Genomic DNA, 27,281 nt, shown 5'->3' on the forward strand with positions numbered 1-27,281 from the left:
GGACATAGTTTATCTTGGGGAATGTTCCATAGTACCTTGACAAGAATGTCTATTCTGTTTTTTATTTAATATCTAAATATTTGGGAGATTTTATAGAATTTTTGGCTATTGATTTTGCAGTTAATTTCTTTTTTACTAAGGATTATGGTAGGTATGATCAAAACTCTTAAGAATTCACCATTTCTTAATCCAAATATGGTGAATGGTGAATATGCACTTTGGAGTAAATGTGTATTCTGCTGTTTTTGTTATTAAGATCAAGTTGGTTAATAGTGCTATTCAGTGCCATCCATCTCCTTACTGATTATCTGTCTACATTTATACTGATTAATGGAAGAAATGAGTTGAATTCATCAATTAAAATTGTAGATTTCATTATTTTGCCTTTATTTCTATTATTTTCTTCTGCATGAGTTTTGAATTTCGGTTGATATGTGAATACACCTTTAAGATTATGAGTTGTTGGTGAATTAACTCCTATATTATTATGTTATAGTCCTCTTTATTATTGGTAATATTTACTTTTCTGACATCAGCTTTATCAATATATTTCTCCAGCTTACTTTTGGTAGATATTTGCATGGTACATTGTCAGCCATTCCTTCACTTTGTCATATCTGTGTCTTTCTATTTCAATTTTTTTTTTTTTTTGGTAAACAGCAAGCATATTGTGGGGTCTCCCTTTCTTTCCAATCTGAAAATCTTTATCTTTTACTTATTGTGTTTTGACCACTTATATTTAATAGAATCATTGATTTCACTTTGTCAAAGTGGTCTCTTTACAGTTGTTTTTTGTTGTTGTTTATCACCATGAAAACAACATCCAGCCATTGTGTTTGTTTGTTATTCTCTCAGGTCACTTTTATTTTGTAATATTCATCTCTCTCACTTTAAACTATTTTAGTGATTTAAACTATCTATTTTATAATCCCCAAATGGTCCATTTAGTGGGCATTTAAAGCTATTAATTTGCTAGAGATACCAGGTAACTTGATATAGAATATTCAAAAGTTTAAAATTGTTTGAGTTCAAATTTTATTTTATTTTTCACTTTTTTAAGTTTTTTTCTCTCTTTTTTTTGGAGGAAGATTAGCTGTGAGCTAACATCTGCTGCCAATCCTCCTCTTTTTTGCCAAGGAAGACTGGCCCTGAGCTAATATCCATGCCCAACTTCCTCTAGTTTATATGTGGGACACCTGCCACAGCATGGCTTGACAAGCAGTGCATGGGTCCGCACCTGGGATCCAAACCAGCAAACCCCACCCTGTCGAGGTGGAATGGGCAAACTCAACTGCTGCACCACCAGGCCAGCCATGAGTTCAAATTTTAGTTTTGTTTAAGTCATTCCTTACTTTTTGGTACTTCCTATGAGCGAGCAGTAGCTAGACCTAAAGACTTCAATGGATTCAAGTTCAACGTTTTTTACCAGGAATTCTTCATATGTGGTATAAGTTCTTATCACATCATAGCAGGCAATACATGTTGATGCTGAGTTTGAACTGTAAAGTCAGGTTTGTGTCACTCTTTTTTCTTCATTATAAAATTCTCCATTAACCTTAATCTAATAGTTTCGTTATCGACTAGTTATACTGCCTATATCTGTTATGTCATTAGGAGTTTTAAAATGGTGATTTTGTAATTCTAATATTTCTTCTTTTATTACCTAAATTTCTCATTAAAAGGGGAGTTTCCTTCAAATTTTATACTCTTCCCTGAAAGAAAGCTCATATCGCAAAGGGGAAATGCATTCTTTATTATTTCATTTTATTTAACAAATTTCAGAGTAGTGATTTGGTGTTCTAGTAGCTTCCAGTGGTGAACAACGGGTTTAGTACTTCACGTATTGGATATATTTTATTTTCGAGGAAGATTAGCCCTGAGGTAACACCTGCCAATCCTCCTCTTTTTGCTGAGGAACCTGAGCTAACATCCATGACCGTCTTCCTCCTCTTTATATGTGGGACGCCAACCGCAGCATGGCTTGCCAAGCGGTGCCATGTCCGCTCCTGGGATCCGAACCGGTGAACCCCGGGTCACGGAAGCACCACTGGGCCGGCCCCTTGGCTATATTTTAACTCATTGTACTCATTATTCTTTTTACTTCACAGTTGATTCACCTTAGTCTAGTAAGAACCCTTTCAGATGTGTCCTCTGTCTTTTTGGTATGGCTACGTTAGTGTTTGAGAGCTTCTTTGTCTACTTACACTACAATATGTCCAAGTCTCATCTTTTAAGTTTTCTGCATTGTGCCTAGAAATAACCATTTTTCTAAAGAGCCCTGATTCTGTCAGCAGTGAATCATTTTTTAGAGATTATAACCTGAGTATCAGTTTTCATATTGCTACTAGATTTTATTAGTTATAGGCATTTTCAGTGGGTAGGGCTAGAAATAATACTACTAAAATACTACTAAAATATGACTACAACTCAGTGCAGCTAAAGATTTCTTTGCAGTTCTTTTTGTGTCTAGAATATATTCTAGTGGGGCCGGCCCAGTGGTGCAGCAGTTATGTTCGCACATTCTGCTTCTTGGCAGCCCGGGGTTCACCGATTGGGATCCCAGGTGCGGACATGGCACCGCTTGGCACTCCATGCTGTGGTAGGCGTCCCACATATAAAGTGGAGGAAGATGGGCATGGGTGTTAGTTCAGAGCCAGTCTTCCTTGGCAAAAAGAGGATGATTGGCAGCAGTTAGCTCGGGGCTAATCTTCCTCAAAAAAAAATTAAAAATTAGAACATATTCTAGTTGATTTGCAATTGGAATATTGTGTTTTAAATTCACTTAAGATATCCATTTTCTCTGTTGTTATGCTACCAACTTTATGTAAGTTATACTCATTTGGTGGATTTTTTTTTTTTAATTTCGGGAATTTCTTCTTTTTCTCTCCTTGTTTTTCCAGGCACATAATTATATCATCTGCCCTGCTTGTGCATTTCTTCATTTCCAAATTTTAATACTTCCAATTTATTTCTTTTGTTGAGTTACATTGGCTGTTACACCCAGTATAATATCAAATAGTGTTGGTAATAGCCAAAATTTCCTGTAATTGTATTTTAGTGAGTTTTAAAAAAATTAAGAATGGTGCTATTTTTCAAAATGCCTTTTCAGCAGTTATTGAGATGATTCTCTATTTTCTCCTTAACTATTAATGTGATTAATTATCCTACAGGATTGTTTTGTATTGGATCATCCTTGCATTTGTGGAATAAACTTTGCTGGGTCAGTGCGATATTTTCTTTTTATGTTGCTGGATTCTGTCAGATCTTTTTGAAACATTTCTGCATGGATTTTTATAAGTTACAATATATACAGGTATTCCCCATCTCTCTGTCCCACTTAAAGTTTTATTTCACACTTAATTTTAGCACTTTTGACTAGCTAAAAGACTATGTATTTACTTATAAAATTTTGCATATTATCTGTTCTCCCATTAGAATGTAAATTCACTGTTGGATTCTTAGCACTTATAATACTGCTGGGCACAGTAAATAATTGAATGAATGCTTTATAGAGAGAATTAAGAGTTTTATTTTTTTTTAAATAATCTACTTTCTTAAACAGTTTAAATAGCATTGGGATGATATTTTCTTTTTCTTTCTTTTTTTTTTTTTTTTTGAGGACGATTAGCTGTGAGCTAACTGCTGCCAATCCTCCTCTTTTTGCTGAGGAAGACTGGCCCTGAGCTAACATCCAGGCCCATCTTCCTCTGCTTTATACGTGGGACGCCTACCACAGCATGGCTTGCCAAGCAGTGCCATGCCCGCACCTGGGATCTGAACCGGCGAACCCCAGGCTGCCTAAGCGGAACGTGCGCACTTAACTGCTGTGCCACGGGCCGGCCTTGAGATGATATTTTCTTTGAAGCTTAGTGAGTAGCAATCACCCCTAGCATTTTTTATCTTTATATTGGCATTTATTATTTATTACTATCTTTCTCTTTTAACAGCTGTTTGCCCCCAAAATAGTCAAATGCCCTCCTGGACAGAATAAAATAAAAGGACATGCAGCTCGTTCGCATTGTACATGTTGTAAGCGCTGAAGTCTTCTGACAGAGATACTGGGCAGAGAAGAGACTGGACATCCTATTTCCTCACCTCACGGAGTGGAAACATACACATTTTGCTGGGATATCTGAGAATTCATATCGTATAATTTTGCTTTTTGGCTAGGATTCATACCTTTTCTTTACTACTAGTTCTGAAGAAAATCAGAGGCATCCTTGAACACTATTATCTTAACTGTATCTCATGTACTTCTGTTATGACATAAGCACAAAGACTCATAAAAAAAGGAAAATTCTGCTTTTAAAATTACCCAGAAATAAAGAAGTTAGTTTTTAGTGTTTCACTATTAAGCATGTTACTGATTTGGGGTTTAATATTTATATTTTTATTTTATAGTAAGGAAATTCATCTATACTTATAATATAACAATATGTTTTTCAGAAAGTGAGGAGGGATTAATTAACCATGCTTACAAACCTATAAATATGGTCATATTTTTCCTTGACCTCTTTTCATCACATACAGATAAATTTTTAAATATTTAATTATAATTGTACCTGGAAGGTTAATTAAGGCCAAGATGGGGCAATAGGGACCAGATTTACCTTCCTGCCTAAAACAAGACAAAACCCAGAAAAAATATATGAAATAATGGTTTTCAAGACACTAGATGTCAGAAACAACTGACAGTAATAACTGAGAGATGGGAAACAAACAACCTGAGCCTTAGGATCGTCCCAGCTTACTGACTTTAAAAAGCTTCCATGCTGTGGTGCAGAGAGGGATACCTGGGAAGATCCTGGTAGACTCCTCGAGGTGAGCAGATGTAGCTGAGAGTCTGAGGAGACCAAGGCACCAAGGCACCAAGACACCAAGGCACCAGTGAAGCTAGAATTCTGAGGGTAAAATACTGAAGAGAGTAGAGCTGGGGTGGGGTGGGGGGAGAGAGAGAATACTGGAGAACTGCAGAGGATCCCTCTCAATTATTGATCAGGGAACTGACCAGTGTGTGAGTTTGAGGAAACTACTTGAAGCTGGGGGAAGATTTATCCAGATGGATTAGAGAGAAGAGTGCCCAGTGCTCACACTCGGCCAGGAATAGCACCTATTCTCACCATTTGGAAAACCTCATGGTTCACCCGGCAGGGCTTTGGGTTGAGTACTTGGGAAGATTTTGCTTCAGTTATGGGGCATAATTAGCCCTAGACTGAGTACGGCTCCAGACCTGCCTGATAAACCACAACAGCAAGAACAAAAAAATAGCAAAAGAAAACATCCCTAAGAATCAATCTAAATATTGTGTTCAGAATTTTGTGTCTACGTTAAAGTGAGATATTGATCTGATTATTTTCTTGTGATGCTCTTGTTTCACTCTGGTATAAGGGTTATGCTGGGTGCACAAAATGAGTTAGGAAGTACTTTAATTTCCTCGCACTCCTGAAAGTGTTTATATAAGATTGGTTCTATTTCATGATTAATTGTTATGAAGAATTCATTGATAAAGCTATACAGGAATGGAATTTTGTTGGGGAAGGGAAGGATTTTAAAGAATTAATTTACTTAAGAGGTATTAGATTATTCTAATTTTTAATTTTTTTCTGTATTTTTTTAGAAATTTCTGTTGTTCATAGCAGCAGTCCATTTTCTCTTAGTTGGCAAGTTTATTGTCATAAATTCATTTACAAATCCTTTTATTATCATTTTAAGAACTGTAAAATCTGCAATGATGACACTCTTCATCATTCTTGATTCTGATTATTTTTTTCTGTTATTTTTTCTTAATCCATTTAGTGAGGAACTTATGAATTTTATTAATCTTTCAAAGAATCAATTCCTAGGTTTATATATTTTCTCTAATTTTCAATTAATTTCTATTTCAATGAGTTCTATCTTTTATTTACTATTTCCAATCTACAATGTTCTCTGGGTTTATTTTGCTTTTCCTTTTTCTGTCTCTTGAGATGGAAGCTTAGTTCATTTCTTATAATATTTCTTGTTTTCTAGTACTTGCATTTAAAGCTGTGGATTTCTCTCTAAGCACTCCTTTAGCTGCACCCAGTAAATTTATGCATACATGTATATATATAAAATCTTTCATATATCTTTTATATAGATTATATATGTCATTATCTTCCTGTTGAAAATTTATTTTAAAAAATGTTCTTGGGTAATTTAGACTTGTATTGCTTAATTTGTAAATAACTGGGAAATGTTATTATATTTTTATCAATTTTTAGTTGAATTACATTGTCCTAAGATATATATTCCATATGACTTAAGTCCTTTGAAATGCACTGCAACTTTTTTATGGCCTAGTGTACTGTCTATTTTGGTGAGCATTCCATGGGCACTTCGAGATAAATGCAATAGTCCCACAACTGTTTTCTCTTTCCCCACTCCAATACTAACGCAATTTCTATCAATTTGCCTGACTGAAACTGTGAGACAAACTTCATCTGCATTTGAAATAAGTTTTAAATGGCATTCACATCTTCTGGAGGTCAGTTCAGATGTCATCTGCAAAGACATAACTCAAAATTAGACAGGTTTGTCTATTTTGAAGGTAATGATTTAAACAAGAAAGTTTTTACATATTTCACTTCTACCCAGACTGGACTTTTCCCTTGAGGTGATTTGACCTCAAGTTGTTCTTTTATGATTTTACCCCCAGAGGAGGTGGTTCTGTAAGTTTTCTTCTGCATGGTGATTATCCTGGCGGCATCTCTGGAGATGCAGAGTCGACCTTCAAAATTATGATTAAAGTCCCAATGAATTTAATTAGAGAAAAAGCACAGTTGGAGATGCATCATTGAATGACTCAATAATATGTGCCGTATTTCAAACATATACAAAGTGTTTGCAGACCTTTGCCCTTACCTCAGAGAGGTTTGTCTGTACCAGTATTCACATGACTGCTTTTTTTAGGAATTGAATGATGAATTCAAAACATAGTGAATTATGTATATATGAAGTTATTCTCCATTCCTTCAGGCAAATCAAATTCAACAACGCTGTATGAAGACAGATCAGTTAAACCAATTGAGGATCAAAATGTCGTAAAGGTTATTTCACTTTTATTGGTATAAAACACAAACTGCAAAATATATTTTTTTTGTGGAAGCTTAGCCCTGAGCTAACATCTGCCACCAATCCTCCTCTTTTTGCTGAGGAAGATTGGCCCTGAGCCAACATCTGTGTCCATCTTCCTCTATTTTATATGTGGGATGCCTGCCACAGCATGGCTTGATAAGCGATGGGTAGGTCCGTGCCTGGGATCCCAACTGGTGAACCACGGGCCACTGAAATGGAACACGCGGACTTAACCCCTGTGTCACAGTGCCCCCCCCAAACTGCTAAATATTTATCTAAATAATTCAGAGTTTTCTCTCCCACAAAGTTTACACATTTAACCTCAAAAGGTTGATTTAAAATTTGTTTGTTATTAGGACAAATCCTGCCAAAAATGAAGATTTGGGGTTTCTTTATTCACAATCAAGATTCAGACTTCTTTAGACTACAGGACATTTTGAAAATCCAAATAATTTAAAAGGTAACATTTTTATGAAAGACTGAAATGAACCAGACTTCCTGCACTCATGGTAAGAATTAGTCACAGGGAGACGGTTCAAGATCCAGTGACAGTGGACATGTTATCTTGCTCTCTGTGTTCACAGAGATGGCAGCACTGCATGAAGGACAAGGGAGAAGGTGCCACAAGCTGGAACTTGGATGGAATGACTGTCTCATTATGCAGGTAACCCAGGAAGTGTATTTATATATAAGATTCTGAACTAGGCTTTATATTTTGCAAGAATGCATTGATAGTGTGGGAATTCACTGTCTTTTGAAAGTTCTCCTATGTCATTCTGTTCATCAGCCATGTTAGGATCCTTTGTGATTACGAAAATATGAGGGGATTGACTCATTTCTGTAACACTTTTTGCATATTTTCCTATGATAAAGATCCAGAATAAATTTATCTTCTCTAACATCAGTATTTTTAGGAACTATTTTCAAGTATAACTATTTGGGGATATTTTAATGGGCAGATATGTCGAAATCTCCTGATAGGTTCAGTTAATATGTTCTCTAAGCACTGTTTGTTAATCTTTTAAAAATTAGAGAATGACACAGCGTCTCTAGAACTTGGATGAGTGACTTTCAAAAGCTTAAGGTAACACTTTAGTAAGCAAGCTGTTGCTTCAATTTCTGTTTTTCTGTTCTCAGGTGAGTTTCAGCATCCTATCATTTATTTACTGCCATTTGGATGTAGTCTTCCTTCAATTGCTTCTTTGTATGATTTGCCCACTTTGCTGTTGGTTTGTTTGCCTTTCATTTGTTAATTGCTTAGAGCTCTTTTTCTATATTGATATTAGCTCTGTGTATGTCCTCTAAAATGTAAACCTTTTCCCTAAACTACTTCTGTCTATTGATGTTACAGTATCTTTTCCTAAATCCTTAAAAGTTTTGAAATTGTCAACTATGTCTATTTCGGATTTCACTTATTAGGTAAGAATGTTATCCTACCCTTGGAATGTAGAAAGCCATCTCTTTTATTAACTGGAAAGTGAAGATAAATTAAGTCTTACTTTATTTTTTCATTAAAGTTTTAATCTATTTTTATTTTATTTTTGTATGTTATTAGCTATATGTACAATTTTATTAACTTCCAGATGGAAAGCTAGTTGTGGCAACCCATTTATATAATAATGTGTCCTTCCCCACGTATGTCTCTAATGACTTGTCTCTCTATTACTCGGTAATATTACTGAGGGTAGGGACCATATTTTAAGCATCCTTGTATTCTTTTAATCTCTGAATGTATTGGTACGTGATAAATCATAATGCCTATTTGTTGAATGAAGAAACAAATTATGTCAAGATTTCAGGAAGTCACTAGTAATAACTATATTTGCAGGTAATCTTGTCCTGAACTCTGAAATAAGACGTAGAGAAGAACCTATGGAACAAAGGAAAAATGTGACTGAATTTGTACTCTTGGGGCTCACTCAGAGCCTCCAGGGTCAGAAGATACTATTTGTTGTGTTCTTGCTCATCTACATTGTGACAATGGTGGGCAACCTACTCATTGTCATGACTGTGGTAGTCAGCCCAACCCTGGATGCCCCCATGTACTTCTTTCTTGGCTACTTGTCATTTATGGATGCTGTTTATTCTACTACAGTCACCCCAAATATGATTATAGACTTACTCTATGAGAAGAAAACCATTTCCTTCCAAGCTTGCATGAGCCAGCTTTTTATAGGGCACTTATTTGGTGGTGCTGAGATTTTACTCCTGGTGGTCATGGCCTATGACCGCTATGTGGCCATCTGCAAACCCTTGCATTATTTGACAATCATGAATCAACGTGTGCGTGTTCTGCTGCTTCTGTTGGCCTGGCTTGGAGGTTTTCTGCATGCTGTAGTTCAACTTCTCTTTGTCTACAACCTTCCCTTCTGTGGCCCCAATGTCATCGACCACTTCATCTGTGACATGTACCCCTTATTAAAACTTGCCTGCACTGACACCTACGTTATTGGTCTCACCGTGGTTGCCAATGATGGGGCAATCTGTGTGGTCATCTTTATGCTCTTACTCATCTCCTATGGGGTCATTCTGCACTCCCTGAAGAATCTTACTCAGGAAGGGAAGCGCAAAGCATTATCCACTTGTGGCTCCCACATCACTGTGGTGGTCCTCTTCTTTGTCCCTTGTATTTTTATGTATGTGAGACCTCCTTCTACCTTACCCATTGATAAATCCCTGACTGTGTTTTACACCGTTATCACCCCTATGTTGAACCCTTTAATCTATACTCTGAGAAATGGAGAGATGAAAAATGCCATGAAAAAGCTCTGGACCAGAAAAAGAAAATGAGGCAGCAGAGAAATGTACCACCTGTTTTCAATGAAGAATTGCTCCTTCCAGGAAAGCCATGTGTGATTATTTAATTATAGTAAATTTTTCCTCAGGTTTAATAACTTGGACATTATGAAAAATATTTATGTGAAAACTTTGAATGATTTAAATATATTTTTAAGATTTTCATAATTTCTTAGGAAAATATATGTTCAGTTTTTGTGCATAAAAAGTCTCTTGAAAAGTATAGAATTATGTTCTATATGATGAGTTATGCTACACTTAATGCTGTAAATTAATTTTAGTTAGAAGATTTTCTCATGTTTCTCTCTTAAATAACATAATATTTTTCAGAATTAATAGTCTTCATTACAGATTTCAGAAAAGTAAAATAAGAAATAAAAACTTGCTTCACTCCTCCCCACATAGACAGCCCATATTAATATTTGAAGTGTATATCTTATGTTTGTATCTATGAGATACTTTAAATATATAATTCTGTTCATATTGCTTAGCACGTTAAGGTTGAAGAGGAATGATGCTTCAGAGTTCTAATATTAATCACAAGGAGGCTAAGTAAATAAGACGATTCTAATGAGCAAGGCAGATATGCAGAAAAATAACTACATTGTATGTATTGTTCTGATTAGGAAATCATAGTATCTCCTCAAGTGGAACAATTTTGTTTTGGTGTTACTTTTTCAAAAAGATCCATTAATCTTCCCAGATTGTTTAGAATATCTGATAAGACTTCTGCTATTTTTCAATATTCGCATCCCCTTTCTTAGCTTATAGTGTTTCATAGCCTTCTATACTGACCCAGACCCTGCCTTTCATATGTAAAATCGCATAATCCATAATCCTTGAGCTTCAAATATGCAATACAGAAGTCCACAACAGATATTTTGGGTGATGTTGTTAAGAAAGATGCTGACACTATATTCTATTCTTCCCTCTCTTATTAATGGATTGAAGATTATTAGGTAATAAAGAGGCCCGAATACGTTGTTTTATTTAACAGAGACCTCAATCATAAAATCCTTTCTTTCTCTGAATCAGGCTTGAAACAAAATATTATCTCTCCCTAAAATGTCAGGAAGCATGTGTAAAAGAAACTCATAATTCTGCCTCCCTTATTTGGTCTGGATTCCTAAGGGGCTAAGGCTATGGGGCAACAAGTCCTTTTCATTGGCAAATCACACAGTATGAGAATCCTTGTATGCTGATTTTTATCCCTGTTATTGGAGATTTCTTACATCATCTCAAAGTCTTCCCAAAATAATACTATTCACCAAATGATATCAAGTATATGACTCATCTGAATTTATATAATTAACTCCTTCTCTTTTGGACATTGCTATAGACTGAAAGTTTGTGTCCTCCCCAAGTTCACAAGTTAAATCCTTTATAATGTGGTGGTATTTGAAAGTAGGCTTTTGAGGAAGTACTTAGATCATGAAGGTGGAGTCCTCTTGAATGAGATTAGTGTTCTTATAAAAGAGACCCCAGAGAGCTCCCTTGTCCCTTCTGCCCTGTTGAGGACACAGCAAAGAATTGGCTGTCTGTGAACTAGAAAGCAGGTCCTCACAAGACATGGAATCAGCTGGCGCCTTATCTTGGACTTCTGAGCCTCCAAAACTGTGACAAATAATTTTTTTTTGTTTAAGCCACCCAGTCTATGGTATTCTATAATAACAGTCCAAATGGAGTTAAACATTTAGTTAATTTTCAAATTTGTATAATTATTTCAATTGATGAGGTAGAAATGTTTATTAATTGCCTGTGTTCATTGGTCTATTCTCTCCCTGAAGTTAGGGAAGGTTACTTAGTTGTCTTTGTGCTCTCTGTTCCCTGCATGGTGTCTGGGACATAGAATCCACCCCATAAACTTGGTTGTTACTTGTATCCTTGAATTCTTGTTCTATTGGAGTGAGAATTTTCACTGATGAATTTCCCTGAAGTCTTTCTACATTAAATATATATATTTGTGATAAATATTTGCTCTTCTTTGATATTTGGTACAAATGTTAACCTTATGTTATTTATGCTATAATTATGGCTGTTGTTATATAAAGATGTTATATTTTTATATTCCTTTACTTTTCAACTTCTATCAAATAACTCTTGGGAAATTCCATTTTCTTCAGTGATATTATAAATTTTAACCTCTTGTTTTCTTTGATAACTTTTCAAAAAACTTACTTTTTAATCACTCTAGATTTTAATTTTGTTTGCGATTAGGAAATATCTAAGCCCATTTTCCCCAAACAGGTGAAACAATCTGCCAACATTATTATTTTCTTTTTTTTAGTAGTAATTTGATTGTATTTGATTCAGGTGTCTCTCTTTTTTTAATTAATTTTTTTGATTGAGTTCTTAATAGTTCACATCAATGTGAAATTCCAATTGTACATTACTTCTTCAGTGTCACCACATAAGTGCTCCCCTTCGCCCCCTGTGCCCATCCTCCTAACCCCCTTCCCCTGGTAACCACTGAACTGTTTCCTTTGTCCATGTGTTTATTCATATTCCACATGTGAGTGAAATCAGCTAGTGTTTGCCTTTCTCAGTCTGGCTTATTTCACTTAGCATCGTTCTCTCCAGGTCCATCCATGTTGTTGCAAATGGGATGATTTTGTCTTTTTATATGGCTGAGTATTATTCCATTGTGTGTATATATATATATATATATATATATATATATACCACATCTTCTTTATCCAATCATTAGTCTATGGGAACTTGGACTGTTTCCATGTCTTGGCTATTATAAGTAGTGCTGCAATGAACATAGGGGTGCATATGTTACTTTGGATTGTTGATTTCAAGTTGTTTGGGTAGATACACAGTAGTGGGATAGCTGGGTCGTATGGTAGTTCTATTTTCAGTTTTTTGAGGAACCTCCATAGTGGCTGCACCAGTTTGTATTCCCACCAGCAATGAATGAGGGTCCCTTTGTCTCCACACTCTCTCCAACATTTGTTATTTTTAGTCTTAGTGATTATAGGCATTTTAACAGGCATAAGGTGGTATCTTAGTGTAGTTTTGATTTGCATTTCCCTAATGACTACTGATGTTGAACATCTTTTCAAGTGTTTATTGGCCATCTGTATATCTTTGGAAAAGTGTCTGTTCATATCCTCTGCCCATTTTTTTTTATGTTTTTAATTTTATTTATTTTTTTAAATTAATATTATGATAGTTTACAAGCTAGTGAAATTAAAGTTGTACATTATTGTTAGTCATGTTGTGGGTACACCACTTCACCCTTTGTGCCCTCCCCCGACCTCCCCTTTTCCCGTGGTAACCACCGATCAGTTCTCCTTGTCCATATGTTAACTTCCACCTATGAGTGAAGTCATATAGAGTTTGTCTTTCTCTGTCTGGCTTATTTCACTTAACATAATACCCTCAAGGTCCATCCATATTGATGCAAATGGGACGATTTTGTCCTTTTTATGGCTGAGTAGTATTCCATTGTGTATATATACCATATCTTCTTTATTCAATCATCAGTTGCTGGGCATGTAGGTTGGTTCCACGTCTTGGCTATTGTAAATAATGCTGCGATGAACATAGGGGTGCATGGGACTCTTGGAATTGCTGATTTCAGGTTCTTAGGATAGATACCCAGTAGTGGGATGGCTGGGTCATAAGGTATTTCTATTTTTAACTTTTTGGGAAATCTCCATGCTGTTTTCCATAGTGGCTGCACCAGTTTGAATTCCCACCGACAGTATATGAGGGTTCCTTTTTCTCCACAACCTCTCCAACATTTGTCACTCTTCGTTTTGGATATTTTTGTCATTCTAACAGGTGTAAGGTGATATCTTAGTGTAGTTTTGATTTGCATTTCCCTGATGATTAGTGATGATGAGCATCTTTTCATGTGTCTCTTGGCCATCCGTATATCTTCTTTGGAGAAATGTCTGTTCATGTCTTCTGGCCATTTTTTGATCGGGTTGTTTGATTTTTTTGTTGTTGAGCTGTGTGAGTTCTTTATATATTATGGAGATTAACCCTGTGCCAGATAAGTAGCTTGTAAATATTTTTTCCCAATCAGTGGGCTGTTTTTTTGTTTCAATCCTGTTTTCCCTTGCCTTGAAGAAGCTCTTTAGTCTGATGAAGTCCCATTTGTTTATTCTTTCTATTGTTTCCCTCATCTGAGGAGTTATGGTGTCCAAAAAGATTCTTTTGAAACTGATGTCAAAGAGTGTACTGCCTATATTCTCTTCTAGAAGACTTACTGTTTCATGCCTAATCTTTAGGTCTTTGATCCATTTTGAGTTTATTTTAGTAAATGGTGAAAAAGAATGGTCAATTTTCAACCTTTTATATGTGGCTGTCCAGTTTTCCCAGCACCATTTGTTAAAGAGACTTTCTTTTCTCCATTGTAGGCCGTCAGCTCCTTTGTTGAAGATTAGCTGTCAATAGATGTGTGGTTTTATTTCTGGGTTTTCAATTCTGTTCCATTGATCTGTGCACCTGTTTTTGTACCAGTACCATGCTGTTTTGATTACTGTAGCTTTGTAGTATGTTTTGAAATCAGGGATTGTGATGACTCTGGTTTTGTTTTTCTTACTCAGGGTTGCTTTAGCAATTCGTGGTCTTTTGTTGCCCCATATGAATTTTAGGATTCTTTGTTCAATTTCTGTAAAGAATGTCGTTGGGATTCTGATTGGGATAGTGTTCAATCTGTAGACTGCTTTAGGTAGTATGGACATTTTAACCATGTTTATTCTTCCAATCCATGTGCATGGAATGTCTTTCCATCTCTTTATGTCATCATCAATTTCTTTCAAGAAAGTCTTGTAGTTTTCGTTGTATAAATCTTTCACTTCCTTTGTTAAATTTATCCTAAGGTATTTTATTCTTTTTGTTGCAGTTGTGAATGGGATTGAGTTCTTGACTACTTTTTCTCTTAGTTCATAGTTAGCGTATAGAAATGCTACTGATTTATGTATGTTGATTTTATACCCTGCAACTTTGCTGTAGCTGTTGATTGTTTCTAATAGTTTTCCTATGGATTCTTTGTGGTTTTCTATATATAAGATCATGTCGTCTGCAAACAGCGAGAGTTTTACTTCTTCGTTGCCTATTTGGACTCCTTTTATTTCTTTTTCCTGCCGAATTGCTCTGGCCAAAACCTCCAGTACTATGTTGAATAAGAGTGGTGAAAGTGGGCACCCGTGTCTTGTTCCCGTTCTCAGAGGGATGACTTTCAGTTTTTGTCCATTGAGTATGATGTTGGCTGTGGATTTGTCATATATGGCCTTTATTATGTTGAGGTACGTTCCATCTATACCCCTTTTATTGAGGGTTTTTATCATAAATGGATGTTGGATCTTGTTGAATGCTTTCTCTGCATCTATTGAGATGATCATGTGGTTTTTGTTTCTCATTTTGTTAATGTAGTGTATCACGTTGATTGACTTGCGGATGTTGAACCATCCCTGTGTCCCTAGTATAAATCCACTTGATCGTGGTGTATAATCTTTTTGATGTATTTCTGTATTCGGTTTGCCAGAATTTTGTTGAGGATTTTTTCATCTATGTTCATCAGTGATATCGGCCTGTAGTTTTCCTTCTTTGTGTTGTCCTTGTCAGGTTTGGGGATCAGAGTGATGTTGGCTTCACAGAATGTGTTAGGGAGTGCTCCATCTTCCTCAATTTTCTGGAATAGTTTGAGAAGGATAGGTATTAAATCTTCTTTGAATGTTTGGTAGAATTATCCTGAGAAGCCATCTGGTCCTGGACTCTTATTTTTGGGGAGGTTTTTGATTGCTGTTTCTATTTCTTTACTTGTGATTGGTCTATTCAGATTCTCTATTTCTTCCTGATTCAGTTTGGGGAGGTTGTAAGAGTCTAGGACTGTCCATTTCTTCTAGGTTGTTCAATTTGTTGGCATATAGTTTTTCATAGTATTTTCTTATGATCCCTTGTATTTCTTTGGTATCCGTTGTGATTTCTCCTCTCTCGTTCCTAATTTTATTTATTTGAGATTTCTCTATTTTTTTCTTAGTGATTCTGGCTAAGGGGCTGTTGATTTTGTTCATTTTTTCGAAGAAGCAACTCTTTGTTTCATTGATCCTTTGTACTGTCTTTTTTGTTTCAAAGTCGTTTATTTATGCTCTAATTTTTATTATTTCCCACCTTCTACTGACTTTGGGCTTTGTTTGTTCTTTTTCTAATTCTTTTAGGTGTCGTTTGAGGTTGCTTCTGTGAGATTTTTCTTGTTTAGTGTGGTGAGCCTGAATTGCAATGGATTTCCCTCTTAGCACTGCTTTTGCTGCGTCCCAAATGAATTGGTATGGCGTGTTTTCATTTTCATTTGTTTCCAGGTAATATTTGATTTCTTCTTTAATTTCTTCAATAATCCATTGTTTGTTCAGAAGCGTGATGTTTAGTCTCCACATTTTTGCACCTTTCCCTGCTTTATTCTTATAGTTGATTTCTAGTTTCATAGCATTATGATCAGAAAAGATGCTTGATATTATTTCAACTCTCTTGTATTTATTGATACTTGCTTTGTTTCCCAAGATATGGTCTATCCTTGAGAATGTTCCATGTGCACTTGAGAAGAATGCGTAACCTGCTGTTTTTGGATGAAGTGTTCTATCTATATCTATTAAGTCCATCTGGTCTAATTTTTCATTTAATTCTATAATTTCCTCGTTGATTTTCTGTCTGGATGACCTTTCCATTGGTGTTAATGGGGTGTTGAGGTCCCCTACTATTATTGTATTGTTTTGACGTCTCCTTTTAGTTCTGTTAAGAGTTGCTTTACAAATTTTGGTGCTCCTGTGTTGGGTGCGTATATATATGTATAAGTGTTATGTCATCTTGGTGGAGTGTCCCTTTTATCATTATTTACTGTCCCTCTTTGTCTTTCTTTATCTGTTTTGCTTTGAAATCTACTTTGTCTGATATTAGTATAGTGACACCTGCTTTCTTTTGTTCATTATTAGCTTGGAGTATTGTCTTCCATCCCTTCACTCTGAGTCTGTGTTTGTCTTTGGGGCTGAGGTGTGTTTCCTGGAGGCAGCATATTGTTGGGTCTTGTTCTTTGATCCATTCTGCCACTCTGCGTCTTTTGATTGGAGAGTTCAATCCATTTACATTTAGAGTGATTATTGAAATGTGGGGGCCTACCGCTGCCATTTTATCTCTTGTTTTCCGGTTCTCTTGCATTTCCTTTGTTTCTCATCTCATGATTTTTGGATTACTAATTCAGGTACGTAAATGTCTGTATTGGTTTTCTTCTTATATGTAACTTGTGTCTTTATTCTTGTTATTTGTTTAGTAGTTACAAGATGGTTAGTATAAAACATCTCATAGATGGGATAGTCCATTTTCTGATAGCCTCTTATTTCCTTTAATTAAAACCTTCCATCCGTTTTCTCTTCCCCTTCTAGGTTGTTATTGTCAGATTTTTTTTCCTCTTCTTTCTTGTGTTGTTAGTTTGTGGTTAAAATGACAGGGTTATATTTATTCTTGGAGTTTCCCTTCCTTTTATTTTTAATGTTTTATTTAACTTTTGCTAACCTGTTCTGATGGAGAGCTGCTACTTTCTGTTATTGGCCTTCTACTTATCTCTTTTGCTGTTGGTTTTGTAACACCTTTCCTTTTTATGATTTTTCAGGTATGAGGGTTTTCCTGAGCATTTCTTGAAGAGAAGGTTTTGTGGCAATGAGCTCCCTTAATTTTTGTTTATCTGGCAAAGTTTTTATTTCTTCATCGTATTTGAAGGATATTTTTGCTGGGTAGAGTATTCTTGGCTGTAGGCTTTTGTACTTCAGAGTTTTGAATATATCATTCCACTCTCTTCTAGACTGTAAAGTTTGTGCTGAGAAATCTGCTGATAGCCTTATGGGGGTTCCTTTGTAGGTTATTTTCTTCTGCCTGGCTGCCCTTAGTATTTTCTCTTTGTCGTTGACTTTTGCTAGCTTCACTACTATGTGCCTTGGGGTTGGCTTCTTGCATTGATAAAGTTTGGAGATCTATTGGCTTCTGTCACATGAAGTTCCATCTCTCTCCCCAGGTTTGGGAAGGTCTCAGCCATTATTTCTTTGAACAGGCTTTCTACCCACTTCTCCTTCTCATCTCCCTCTGGTATACCTATGATCCTTATGTTGGATCTCCTAATTGAGTCAGATAATTCTCGGAGAGTTTCTTCATTTCTTTTTAGTCTTACTTCTCTCTCCTCCTCTGCCTGCAGCATTTCTATATTCTTATCCTCCAAACTGCTAATTCTGTCCTCCATATTATCGGCCCTACTGTTCAGAGTGTCCAGATTTTTCTTAATCTCCTCTATTGTGTTCCTCATTTCCAGTATGTCTGTTTGGTTCTTCTTTATAGTATCAAACTCTTTTGTGACATAGCTCCTGAACTCGTTGAGTTGTCTATCTGAATTTTCTTTTAACTCATTGAGTTTTTTAATAATGGCTGTTTTGAAGTCATTGTCCTTTAGGTTATATATTTCATTGTCTTTGGGATTGTTTTCTGGGTATTCGTCATTTTCCTTCTGTTCTGGAGATTTAATATATTTTTTCATATTGCTTGATGGTGTAGATTTGTGCCTCTGCATAGAGATAGAGTTTAGTTACTGCTTCCACTTGTTTCTACTGGTGTGGTGAGGGAGCAGCTGTTTAAACTGCACTGACCACAAACCCTATCAGCTGTTGCTCACTGGGCCTGGGCCCCTCCTCGTAGTCACAGTGGTCCTGTGGGGTCCCTCTTCAGCTGTGGGGGCAGTCACAAGGGGGCTTCAGGCAGCTGGTGCCTACTGTTGCAGACCACCTAGACGTGCTCCCTCCTTAGGGTCTGCAGCAGTGTTATGGGCTTTCCCAGCAGCCAGGGGCAGGATCACCTATATTTGCAGCTCTGTCACTGTCGGTGCCCACAAAATCTCACTTGTCCACTATAGGTCACAGCAGAGCTATGGGTATCTTCTGCAGTCTGTGGTTAGCTCACCTAGCTATGCTACTTTTGTCCCAGGGTCTTCCAGCCTTGTGGATGCCAGGTGGGGCCTCTCTACTAGTGCTGTGCAGAGGCTTTTGCTGAGGCTGCTGTGAGACTGTAGAGTTTCCCCCTGGGCCGTGGAGCCAGGCCGCTATAACTCCACCCAGCCCCAGTCCTCTCCCCCAGGATCTTGGGGAGCCCCTTGCCCTGTCTGGGTGACAGTCAGAGACCGTGAGTCCAGTGGTGGCTGGTTGGCTGCTGCCTTGCCTGGGATTCTCCCCTTTGGGACCTTCCCGGCGTTCTGAATGCTGGGCAGAGCCTCTCCACTAATGGCAAGTAGAGGCTTTCCCTACTGCCAGAACGGGACCCTGGAGCTTCCCCCTGGGCTGTGGAGCTGGCCGCTGGAACTCCACCCAGCCCCAGTCCTCTCCCAAGAGATCTCCAGTAGCCCCGTGCCCCATCTAGGTGACAGCCACAGTCCATGAGAACCGTGGTGGCAGCTGGCAGGCTGCTGCCCCATTCAGGATACTCTTCAGGAGCCTCTTGGCGTTCTGGATGCTGGGCGGGGCCTCTCCACTAATGGCGAGTAGAGGCTTTGCCTGCTGCCAGAACGGGACCCTGGAGTTTCCCCCTGGGCCATGGAGCCAGCCACTGGAACTCCACCCAGCCCCAGTCCTCTCCCAGAAGATCTCCGGTAACCCCATGCCCTTTCCAGGCGACAGCTGCAGACTATGAGACCAGTGGCAGCAGCTGGCGGGCTGCTGCCCCATTCAGGATTCTCTTCGGGAGCCTCCCGGCATTGTGGATGCTGGGCGGGACCTCTCTGCTAATGGCGAGTAGAGGCTTTCCCTGCTGCCTCCGGTGCGGGACCCTGGAGTTTCCCCCTGGGCTTAGGTGTAATCGCGGGGGGCTTATGTAGGGCTCTAGTCATCTGTTTCCACCGTCGCTCCTCTGGTGTTTGCATCCTCCTGCCCTTTGTGTGTGGCAATGTTCTGGGGGCATCCGCTGGAAGAAAGCCACTTGCAGGTACTGGGCTGTTCAGGGGTCTGGGTCGGAGAGTTTTCACCTATCTCCACCTCCTCCCGGGGGGAAGTCCATCCACCTTCCGATGTATAGCAGCATGGGTCTCTCAGGCATCCTGAGATGCTATATGGATATCCTTTGTTAAGTGATGAATGTCCAATTAGTTGTAGATTCGAAGGGGGAGAGACAAAGAAGACTACTCACGCCGCCATCTTGGTGACGTCCCCTCTCCTCTGCCCATTTTTTGATTGAGCTGTTTGATTTTTAATCCATTTGTGTGAAGTCCTTATATATTATGGAGATTAACCCCTTGTCAGATATATGATTTGCAAATATTTTCTCCCAGTTGGTGGGTTGTCTTTTGGTTTGATCCTACTTTCTTTTGCCTTGCGGAAGCTCTTTAGTCTGATGAACACCCACTTTTTTATTTCTTCTTTTGTTTCCCTTGTCTGAGAAGACATAGTATTTGAAAAGATCCTTTTAAGTTTGATGTCAAATAATGTACTACCTATATTATTTTCCAGGAGTTTTATGGTTTCAGGACTTATCTTCAAGTCCTTGATCCATTTTGAGTTTATTTTTGTGTATGGCATGAGATAATGGTCTACTTTCATTCTTTTGCATGTGGCTGTCCAGTTTTCCGAACATATCTATTGAAGAGACTATCTTTTCTCCATTATATGTTCTTGGCACCTTTGTCAAAGATTAGCTGTTCGTAGATGTGAGGTTTTATTTTGGGGCTTTCAGTTCTGTTCCATTGATCTGTGTGCCTGTTTTTGTACCAGTACCATGCTGTTTTGATCACTATGGCTTCATAGTACATTTTGAAGTCAGGGATTGTGATGCCTCCAGCTTTGTTCTTTTTCCTCAGTATTGCTTTTGCAATTCAGGGTCTTTAGTGGACCCATATGAATTTTAGGATTCTTTGTTCTATTTCCATGAAGAATGTCATTGGAATTCTGATTGGGATTTCATTGAATCTGTAGATTGCTTTGGGTAGTAGGGACATTTTAACTATGTTTATTCTTCCACTCCACCTGCATGGAATATTTTCCCATGTCTTTATGTCATTATCTATTTCTTTCAGTAATGTCTTATAGTTTTCATTGTACAAACCCTTTACCTCCTTGGTTAAATTCATTCCAGGTTACTTTATTCTTTTAGTTGGGACTGTAAATGGAATTGTATCCTTGAATCCTCTTTCTATAAGTTTTCTATTGGAGTATAGAAATGCAGCTGATTTTTGTAAGTTGATTTTCTACCCCATAACTTTACTGTAGTTGTTAATTATTTCTAATAGTTTTCTGATGGATTCTTTAGAGTTTTCTCTATATAAGATCATGTCATCTGCAAACAGTGAGAGTTTCACTTCTTCACTCCTTATTTGGATTCCTTTTATTTCTTTCTCTTGCCTAATTGCTCCGGCCCAAAACTCCAGTAGTATGTTGAATAAGAGTGGTGATAGTGGGCACCCTTTTCTCATTCCTGCTCTCAGAGGGGTGGTGTTCAGTTTTTCCCCATTGAGTATGATGTTGGCTGTGGGTTTGCCATATATGGCCTTTATTATGTTGATGTAATTTCCTCTATCCCCATTTTGTTAAGAGTTTTTTTTTTAATCATAAATGGCTGTTAGATCTTGTCAAATGCTTTCTCTGCGTCTATTGAGATGATCATGTGGTTTTTATTCCTCAATTTGTTGATGTGGTGTATCATGTTGATGGATTTGAGGATGATGAACCATCCCTGTGTCCCCAGTATAAATCCCACTTGATCAGGATGTATAATCCTTTTGATGTACTGCTGTATTTGGATTACCAATATTTTGTTGAGGATTTTTGCATCTATGTTCATCAGCGATATTGGTCTATAGTTTTCCTTTTTCGCATTGTCCTTGTCAGGCTTTGGTATCAGAGTGATTTTGGCCTTGTAAAATGTTTTAGGAAGTATTCCATCTTCCCTAAGTTTTTGGAATAGCTTGAGAAGGATAGGTATTAAATCCTCCCTGAAAGTTTGGTAGAATTCCCCAGGGAAGCCATCTGGCCCTGGGCTTTTATTCTTTGGGATGCTTTTGATTACTGTTTGAATCTCTTTCCATGTGGTTTGTGCATTCAGATTATCTGTTTTTTCTTGATTCAGCTTTGGAGGGTTGTAAGAGTCTAAGAATTTATCCATTTCCTCTAGATTGTCCATTTTGTTGGCATATAATTTTTTGTAGTATTCTCTTACAATCTCTTGTATTTCTGTTCTATTTGTTGCTATTTCTCCTTTTTCATTTCTAATTTTGTTTGTCTGAGCATTCTCTCTTTTTTTTCTTTGTAAGTCAAGCTAGAGGTTTGTCAGTTTTACTTATCTTCTCAAAGAACCAGCTTTTTGTTTCATTGATCCTTTCTACTGCCTTTTTTGTTTCAATAGCATTTATTTCTGCTCCGATTTTTATTATTTCTCTCCTTCTGCTGACTTTGGGCTTTGTTTGTTCTTCTTTTTCTAATTCAGGTAAGTGTAACTTGAGGTTGCTTATTTGGGATTTTTCTTGTTTGTTGAGGTGAGCCCGTATTGAGATGAATTTCCCTCTTAATATGGATTTTGCCATATCCCATGTGAGTTGGTATGGTATGTTTTCATTTTCATTTGTCTCCAAATGTTTTTGATTTCTCCTTTAATTTCTTCAATGATCCATTGCTCATTCAATAGTATGTTGTTTACATCTTGTCCCTTTCTCAGATTTTTTTCTAATTAATTTCTAGCATTATAGCACTGTCATCAGAGAAGAAGTTTGCTATTATTTCAATTTTCTTAAATTTATTGAGGCTTGCTTTGTTTCCCAACATATGGTCTATCCTTGAGAATGTTCTGCACGCACTTGAGAAGAATGTGTATTCTGCTGTTTTGGGATGGAGTGTTCTATACATGTCTATTAAGTCCATCTGGTTTAGCGTTTCATTTAATTCCACTGTTTCCTTGTTGATGTTCTATCTGGATGACCTATCCTTTGATGTGAATGGAGTGAGGAGGTCCTCTACTATTATTGTGTTATTATTAATATCTTCTTTTAGGTGTGTTAATAGTTGCTTTATGAACTTTGGTGCCCCTGTGTTGGGTGCATAGATATTTAAAAGTGCTAATTCTTCTTGATGGAGTGTCCCTTTGATCATTATATACTGCCCCTCTTTGTCTCTCTTTATCTGTCTTATCTTGAAGTCTACTTTATCTGATATAAATATTGAAACACACGCTTTCTTTCGTTTGACATTAGCTTGGAGTATTTTCTTCCATCCCTTCACTCTGAGCCTGTGTTTACCCTTGGAGCTGAGATATGTTTCCTGGAGGCAGCATATTGTTGGGTCTTGTTCTTTAATCCCTAATGCCATTCTGTGTCTTTTTATTGAAGAATTCAATCCACTTACATTTTGGATGATTCTCAATATATGAGAGCTTAATGCTGCCCTTTTACCACTTGTTTTCAGGTTCTCCTGTGTTTCCTTTGTTTCTCATCCTGTGTGTTTTGGTCTACCCATTGAATTATGTAGTTTTTAATGGTGTGTTTCTTTGTTTTCTCCGTATTTATTATTTATATCTCTTTTCTGCTTTTTACTTTGTGGTTACCATGAGGTTTGTATTCAGAATCTCGTGTATAAGATAGTCCATTTTCTGATGGCCTCTTATTTTGTAAGTCTAAACTGATCCAGTTCCTTTTCTCCTCCCCTCCTAAGTTGTTTTTTCACATCTTATTCTATCTTGTTTTGTGAGTTTGTGGTTAAAATGACAAGATTATCTTTGTTTTTGGTGTTTTCCTTCCCTTTATTTTTAATGCTATACTTAAGTATTTGCTATCCTATTCTAATTCTGTCTACCTATTTATCTCCTTACTCTGTGCTTTGTAACCCCTTTCTTCCTGGGTTTTTTTTTTTTCAGGTATGAAGGTCTTCTTGAGGATTTCTTGTAGGAGGGGTCTTGTGGCTATGAACTCCCTCAGTTTTTGTTTGTCTGGGAAAGTTTTTATTTCTCCATCAAATTTGAATGATATTTTTGCTTGATAGAGTATTCTTGGCTAAAAGTTTTTGTCTTTCAGTGATTTGAATCTCATTCATTTCTCTCCTAGACTGTAAGGTTTCTTCAGAGAAATCTGCTAAAAGCCTGATAGGGGTTCCTTTGTAGGTTATTGTCTTCTCCCTTGCTATCCTTAGTATTCTACCTTGGTCATTCACTTTTGCCAGTTTTACTACTATATGCCTTGCAGTAGGTCTTTTTACACTGACATATCTAGATCTGGAAGCATCTTCCACATGGATTTCTATCTCTTTCTCTAGGTTTGGGAAGTTCTCTGCTATTATTTCTTTGAACACACTTTCTGCTCCATTCTCATTCTCTTCTCCTTCTTGAATACCTATAATTCTTATGTTGCATTTCCTAATTGAGTTGGATATTTCTCAGAGACTTTCTTCATTTATTTTTAGTCTTAGTTATCTCTCCTCTATCTGGAGCATTTCAACATGTCTATGTTTGATTATGCTGATGTGTTCCTCTATGGTGTTCACTTGCACATTCAGAGAACCTATATTTTGTTTTATTTCTTCCATTGTGTCGTTCATCTTTAACATTTCTGATTGATTCTTCTTTATAGTTTCAATCTGTTTTGTGAAGTAGTTCCTGAACTCATTGAATTGTTTCTCTACATTCTCTTTTACCTCATTGAGTTTTTTGAAAATAGCTATTTTTAATTCCTTGTCAGTTAGAATACATATTTCTGTGTCTTCAGGACTGAATTCTGGGTACTTGTCTTTTTCTCTCTGGCATAGAGATTTGATATAATGTTTGATATTGCTAAAGGGAGTGGCTCTGATTTTACACATCCTAGTATCATTGGGTTTCAGTTACCTCCTATCGCTGCTGGCTGGGGGTCAAGAGCCACATATTCCCCACCCTCTGCCTTCAACTGAGATCCCTGGTGGTCCGGCAGGAGTGCCTTCAGGGTTTTCTCACTCTGCTCTCCCTATCTGCTCTCCTGATATGTAGGATTGATAAGGTCACCCCCTGCAAAAGCTCTTACTCTGGTAGAGGTCTTCCTTTTAAGTTTTATGGGCCTTCTGGGATCCTTGATGTTCCCATGAATAAATGACCTGTCCCCTGTTCCTTCCCTCTCAGAGGCCTCTTGATGTCCTGGATGTCAGTCTTTAGGGGAGGGAGCAAAGTTTTCTCATACTGTGTTCCACCTGCTCCAAGGGGGGTGCTTCAGGCTCTCTGCCCTCCATCATATGGCTGTGTGCATCTCTCTGATGTTATTTGTGTTGTGTTTGGAGGCTGCTGTTGGAGTACGAATGTTTTTGCCTTGTATGTTGGAAGGGAGAGATTACCAGGCAAGTTCACTCTGCCGTGATGCTGACATCACCAACATTGTTATTAATTTCAGTAGTAATTTGAAACTTTTCTATGTAATATGCCAATTTTATACATTTAGAAAATTTAATTTTGGGGCCATTTCTCTCCTTTTTCCTCCTCCTCATCCTCATTTTTCTTCTTCTTCTTTTGCCTATTTCCCTCCCACTAACATACTATTTCAATGGTCAAGGATTTTGAATGTATAATTTTACTTACCTGGGGTAGTCTCCCCTAATAACTCATCTTTTTCAAAGTTTCTTTCAATTCCTAAATATTTATTTTTCCTGATAAATTTTAGGGTCATTTTGTAAAGTTTGAAAACTTCTCATAAAGTATATTTAGAATTTCATGACTTTACATATTTATTTTAAGGATAATGGTGTTTTAATATCTTGTTTTCAAGTGATAACTGGATAGTCTATAGGACCCCTCTCCCTATCCCTTAAGATGCAGGATCACAAGCAGGATAATCAGACTTTTCATGTGATACTCAGGGATCCCAGCAGTACAAAGTTGAAGGTGTCAGGCCAGTTAAGTGCTATGTCCCAAAATATCATACTGTCACTTTCACAATCTTGTATTGCTCAAAGAAGTTACATGCTTGTTCAGATTTGATTTGGTGGAGAAGTAGATGACAACATTTGATGGGGACTGGCAAAGTCACATTGCAGAACAGCATGTGGGATGGGAGATATCATTGTATTCATTTTTGGAAAATACAATTGTCTACATCTCTGAAAGGGCATGCCTGGATTTTCATTCAGATTGAGTTGAATCTATAGATCATTTTCGAGTGAACAACATCCTAACAATATTGAACTTTCTAATTCCTGAATACCATATGTCTATTTATTTAGGTATTTTCAAAATTTATTTTTGAAAAGTAATTTTTAATATAGGGATGTTGTTCATATTTTCATAAATATTTATTTTTTCAGATGCCATTGTAAAAGATGTTTGATATTTTTTCCAATTGTTATTAATGCTAATATATAGAAATGTAATTGAATATTTAATTTGGACCTTGAATCCTACAAACTTGCTAAATTCACTTATTTATACTAATCTCCGTAGATTCCTTAGGATTTTCTATGACACAAGCATGTCACCCTCTAAAAAAGGACAGTTCATTTCTTTGAGAGATATAGGAGTATTTAGCTTTTCAATTTCTTTTTGAGTAATTTTAAGAAGTATGTGTTTTTCCTATATTTTACCTATTTTATCTAGGTTATCAAATTTATTGGAATAAGGTTTTTAATAACAATGTTAATTATTCTTTTAAAGTCTGAGGGATCTGTATGATGGTTATCTCCTATTTTGTTTCTGATATTGGTAATTTGGATTTTTCTGTCTTTTGATCACTCTTGCTAGAAGTTTATCAATTTTGCTAAAAAAAGTAGCAATTTTTGTCTGTTTTGATTTTCTCCATTTTATGTTTTCTACTTTGTTAATTTTTTGTATTATCTTTATTATGTCTTTTCTTTTACTTTGGCTTTAATTTACTTCTCTTACTCTAGCTTCTTAAGATAAAAGCTTGGATAGCTTCTTTTAAGCATTTATCTTTAATATAACCATTTAAAACTATAAACTTCCTTCTAAGTACTGTTCTGTTTTCGTCTCACACATCCCTATATGTTTTTATTACTTAATTCTAAATATCTACTTATTTCTATTATGACCTATTCTCTGATTTATAAGTTCTTTAAATATGTATTACTATTTACAAATATTTGGAAGATTTTATAGATATCTGTATTTGTTTTCTATTTCTGTATGACAAATGCCCTAACACTTAGTGGCTTGATGCAAAACACAATTCTAATCTCACAGTTTCTGTACATCAGAAAACTGGGCATGACTTAACTGATTCCTCCACTTTAGGGTTTCTCATAAGGCTATAATCAAGGTGTTGGCTGGAGCTACAGTCTCATATGAAAGCTCAACTGAGGAAGGATCCACTTCTTAGCTTGCTCACATGATCATTAGCAGAATTCAATTTCTCAACATAAATTAACAATCTCTTCAAATTGTAGTTCCAATTTCATCCCACTGCC

General features: G+C 36.8%; 1 protein-coding gene and 1 long non-coding RNA gene across 2 annotated transcripts in view; both read left to right on the top strand.

Annotated features, from left to right (window-relative positions):
- The first annotated feature begins 8,168 nt into the window (after positions 1-8,168).
- LOC138916622 (uncharacterized) overlaps positions 8,169-27,281 on the top strand; it is a 30,387-nt gene continuing 11,274 nt past the window's right edge. The window contains exon 1 of the long non-coding RNA XR_011423902.1: positions 8,169-8,232. This is a non-coding gene — a long non-coding RNA (uncharacterized lncRNA). The remainder of the gene's footprint in view (positions 8,233-27,281) is intronic.
- On the top strand, positions 8,968-9,885 carry OR4A2 (olfactory receptor family 4 subfamily A member 2). The gene has a single exon (NM_001391844.1). The coding sequence runs from the start codon at positions 8,968-8,970 to the stop codon at positions 9,883-9,885; it is 918 nt and encodes a 305-aa protein (NP_001378773.1).

Source organism: Equus caballus, chromosome 12 (genome assembly GCF_041296265.1).
Source record: "Equus caballus isolate H_3958 breed thoroughbred chromosome 12, TB-T2T, whole genome shotgun sequence".
In the NCBI taxonomy this organism is placed as follows: Eukaryota; Metazoa; Chordata; class Mammalia; order Perissodactyla; family Equidae; genus Equus; species Equus caballus.

What these genes read in the sequence shown, in the direction of transcription:
- OR4A2 (NM_001391844.1), top strand. Translation starts at nt 8,968, where the DNA reads ATGGAACAAAGGAAAAATGTGACTGAATTTGTACTCTTGGGGCTCACT.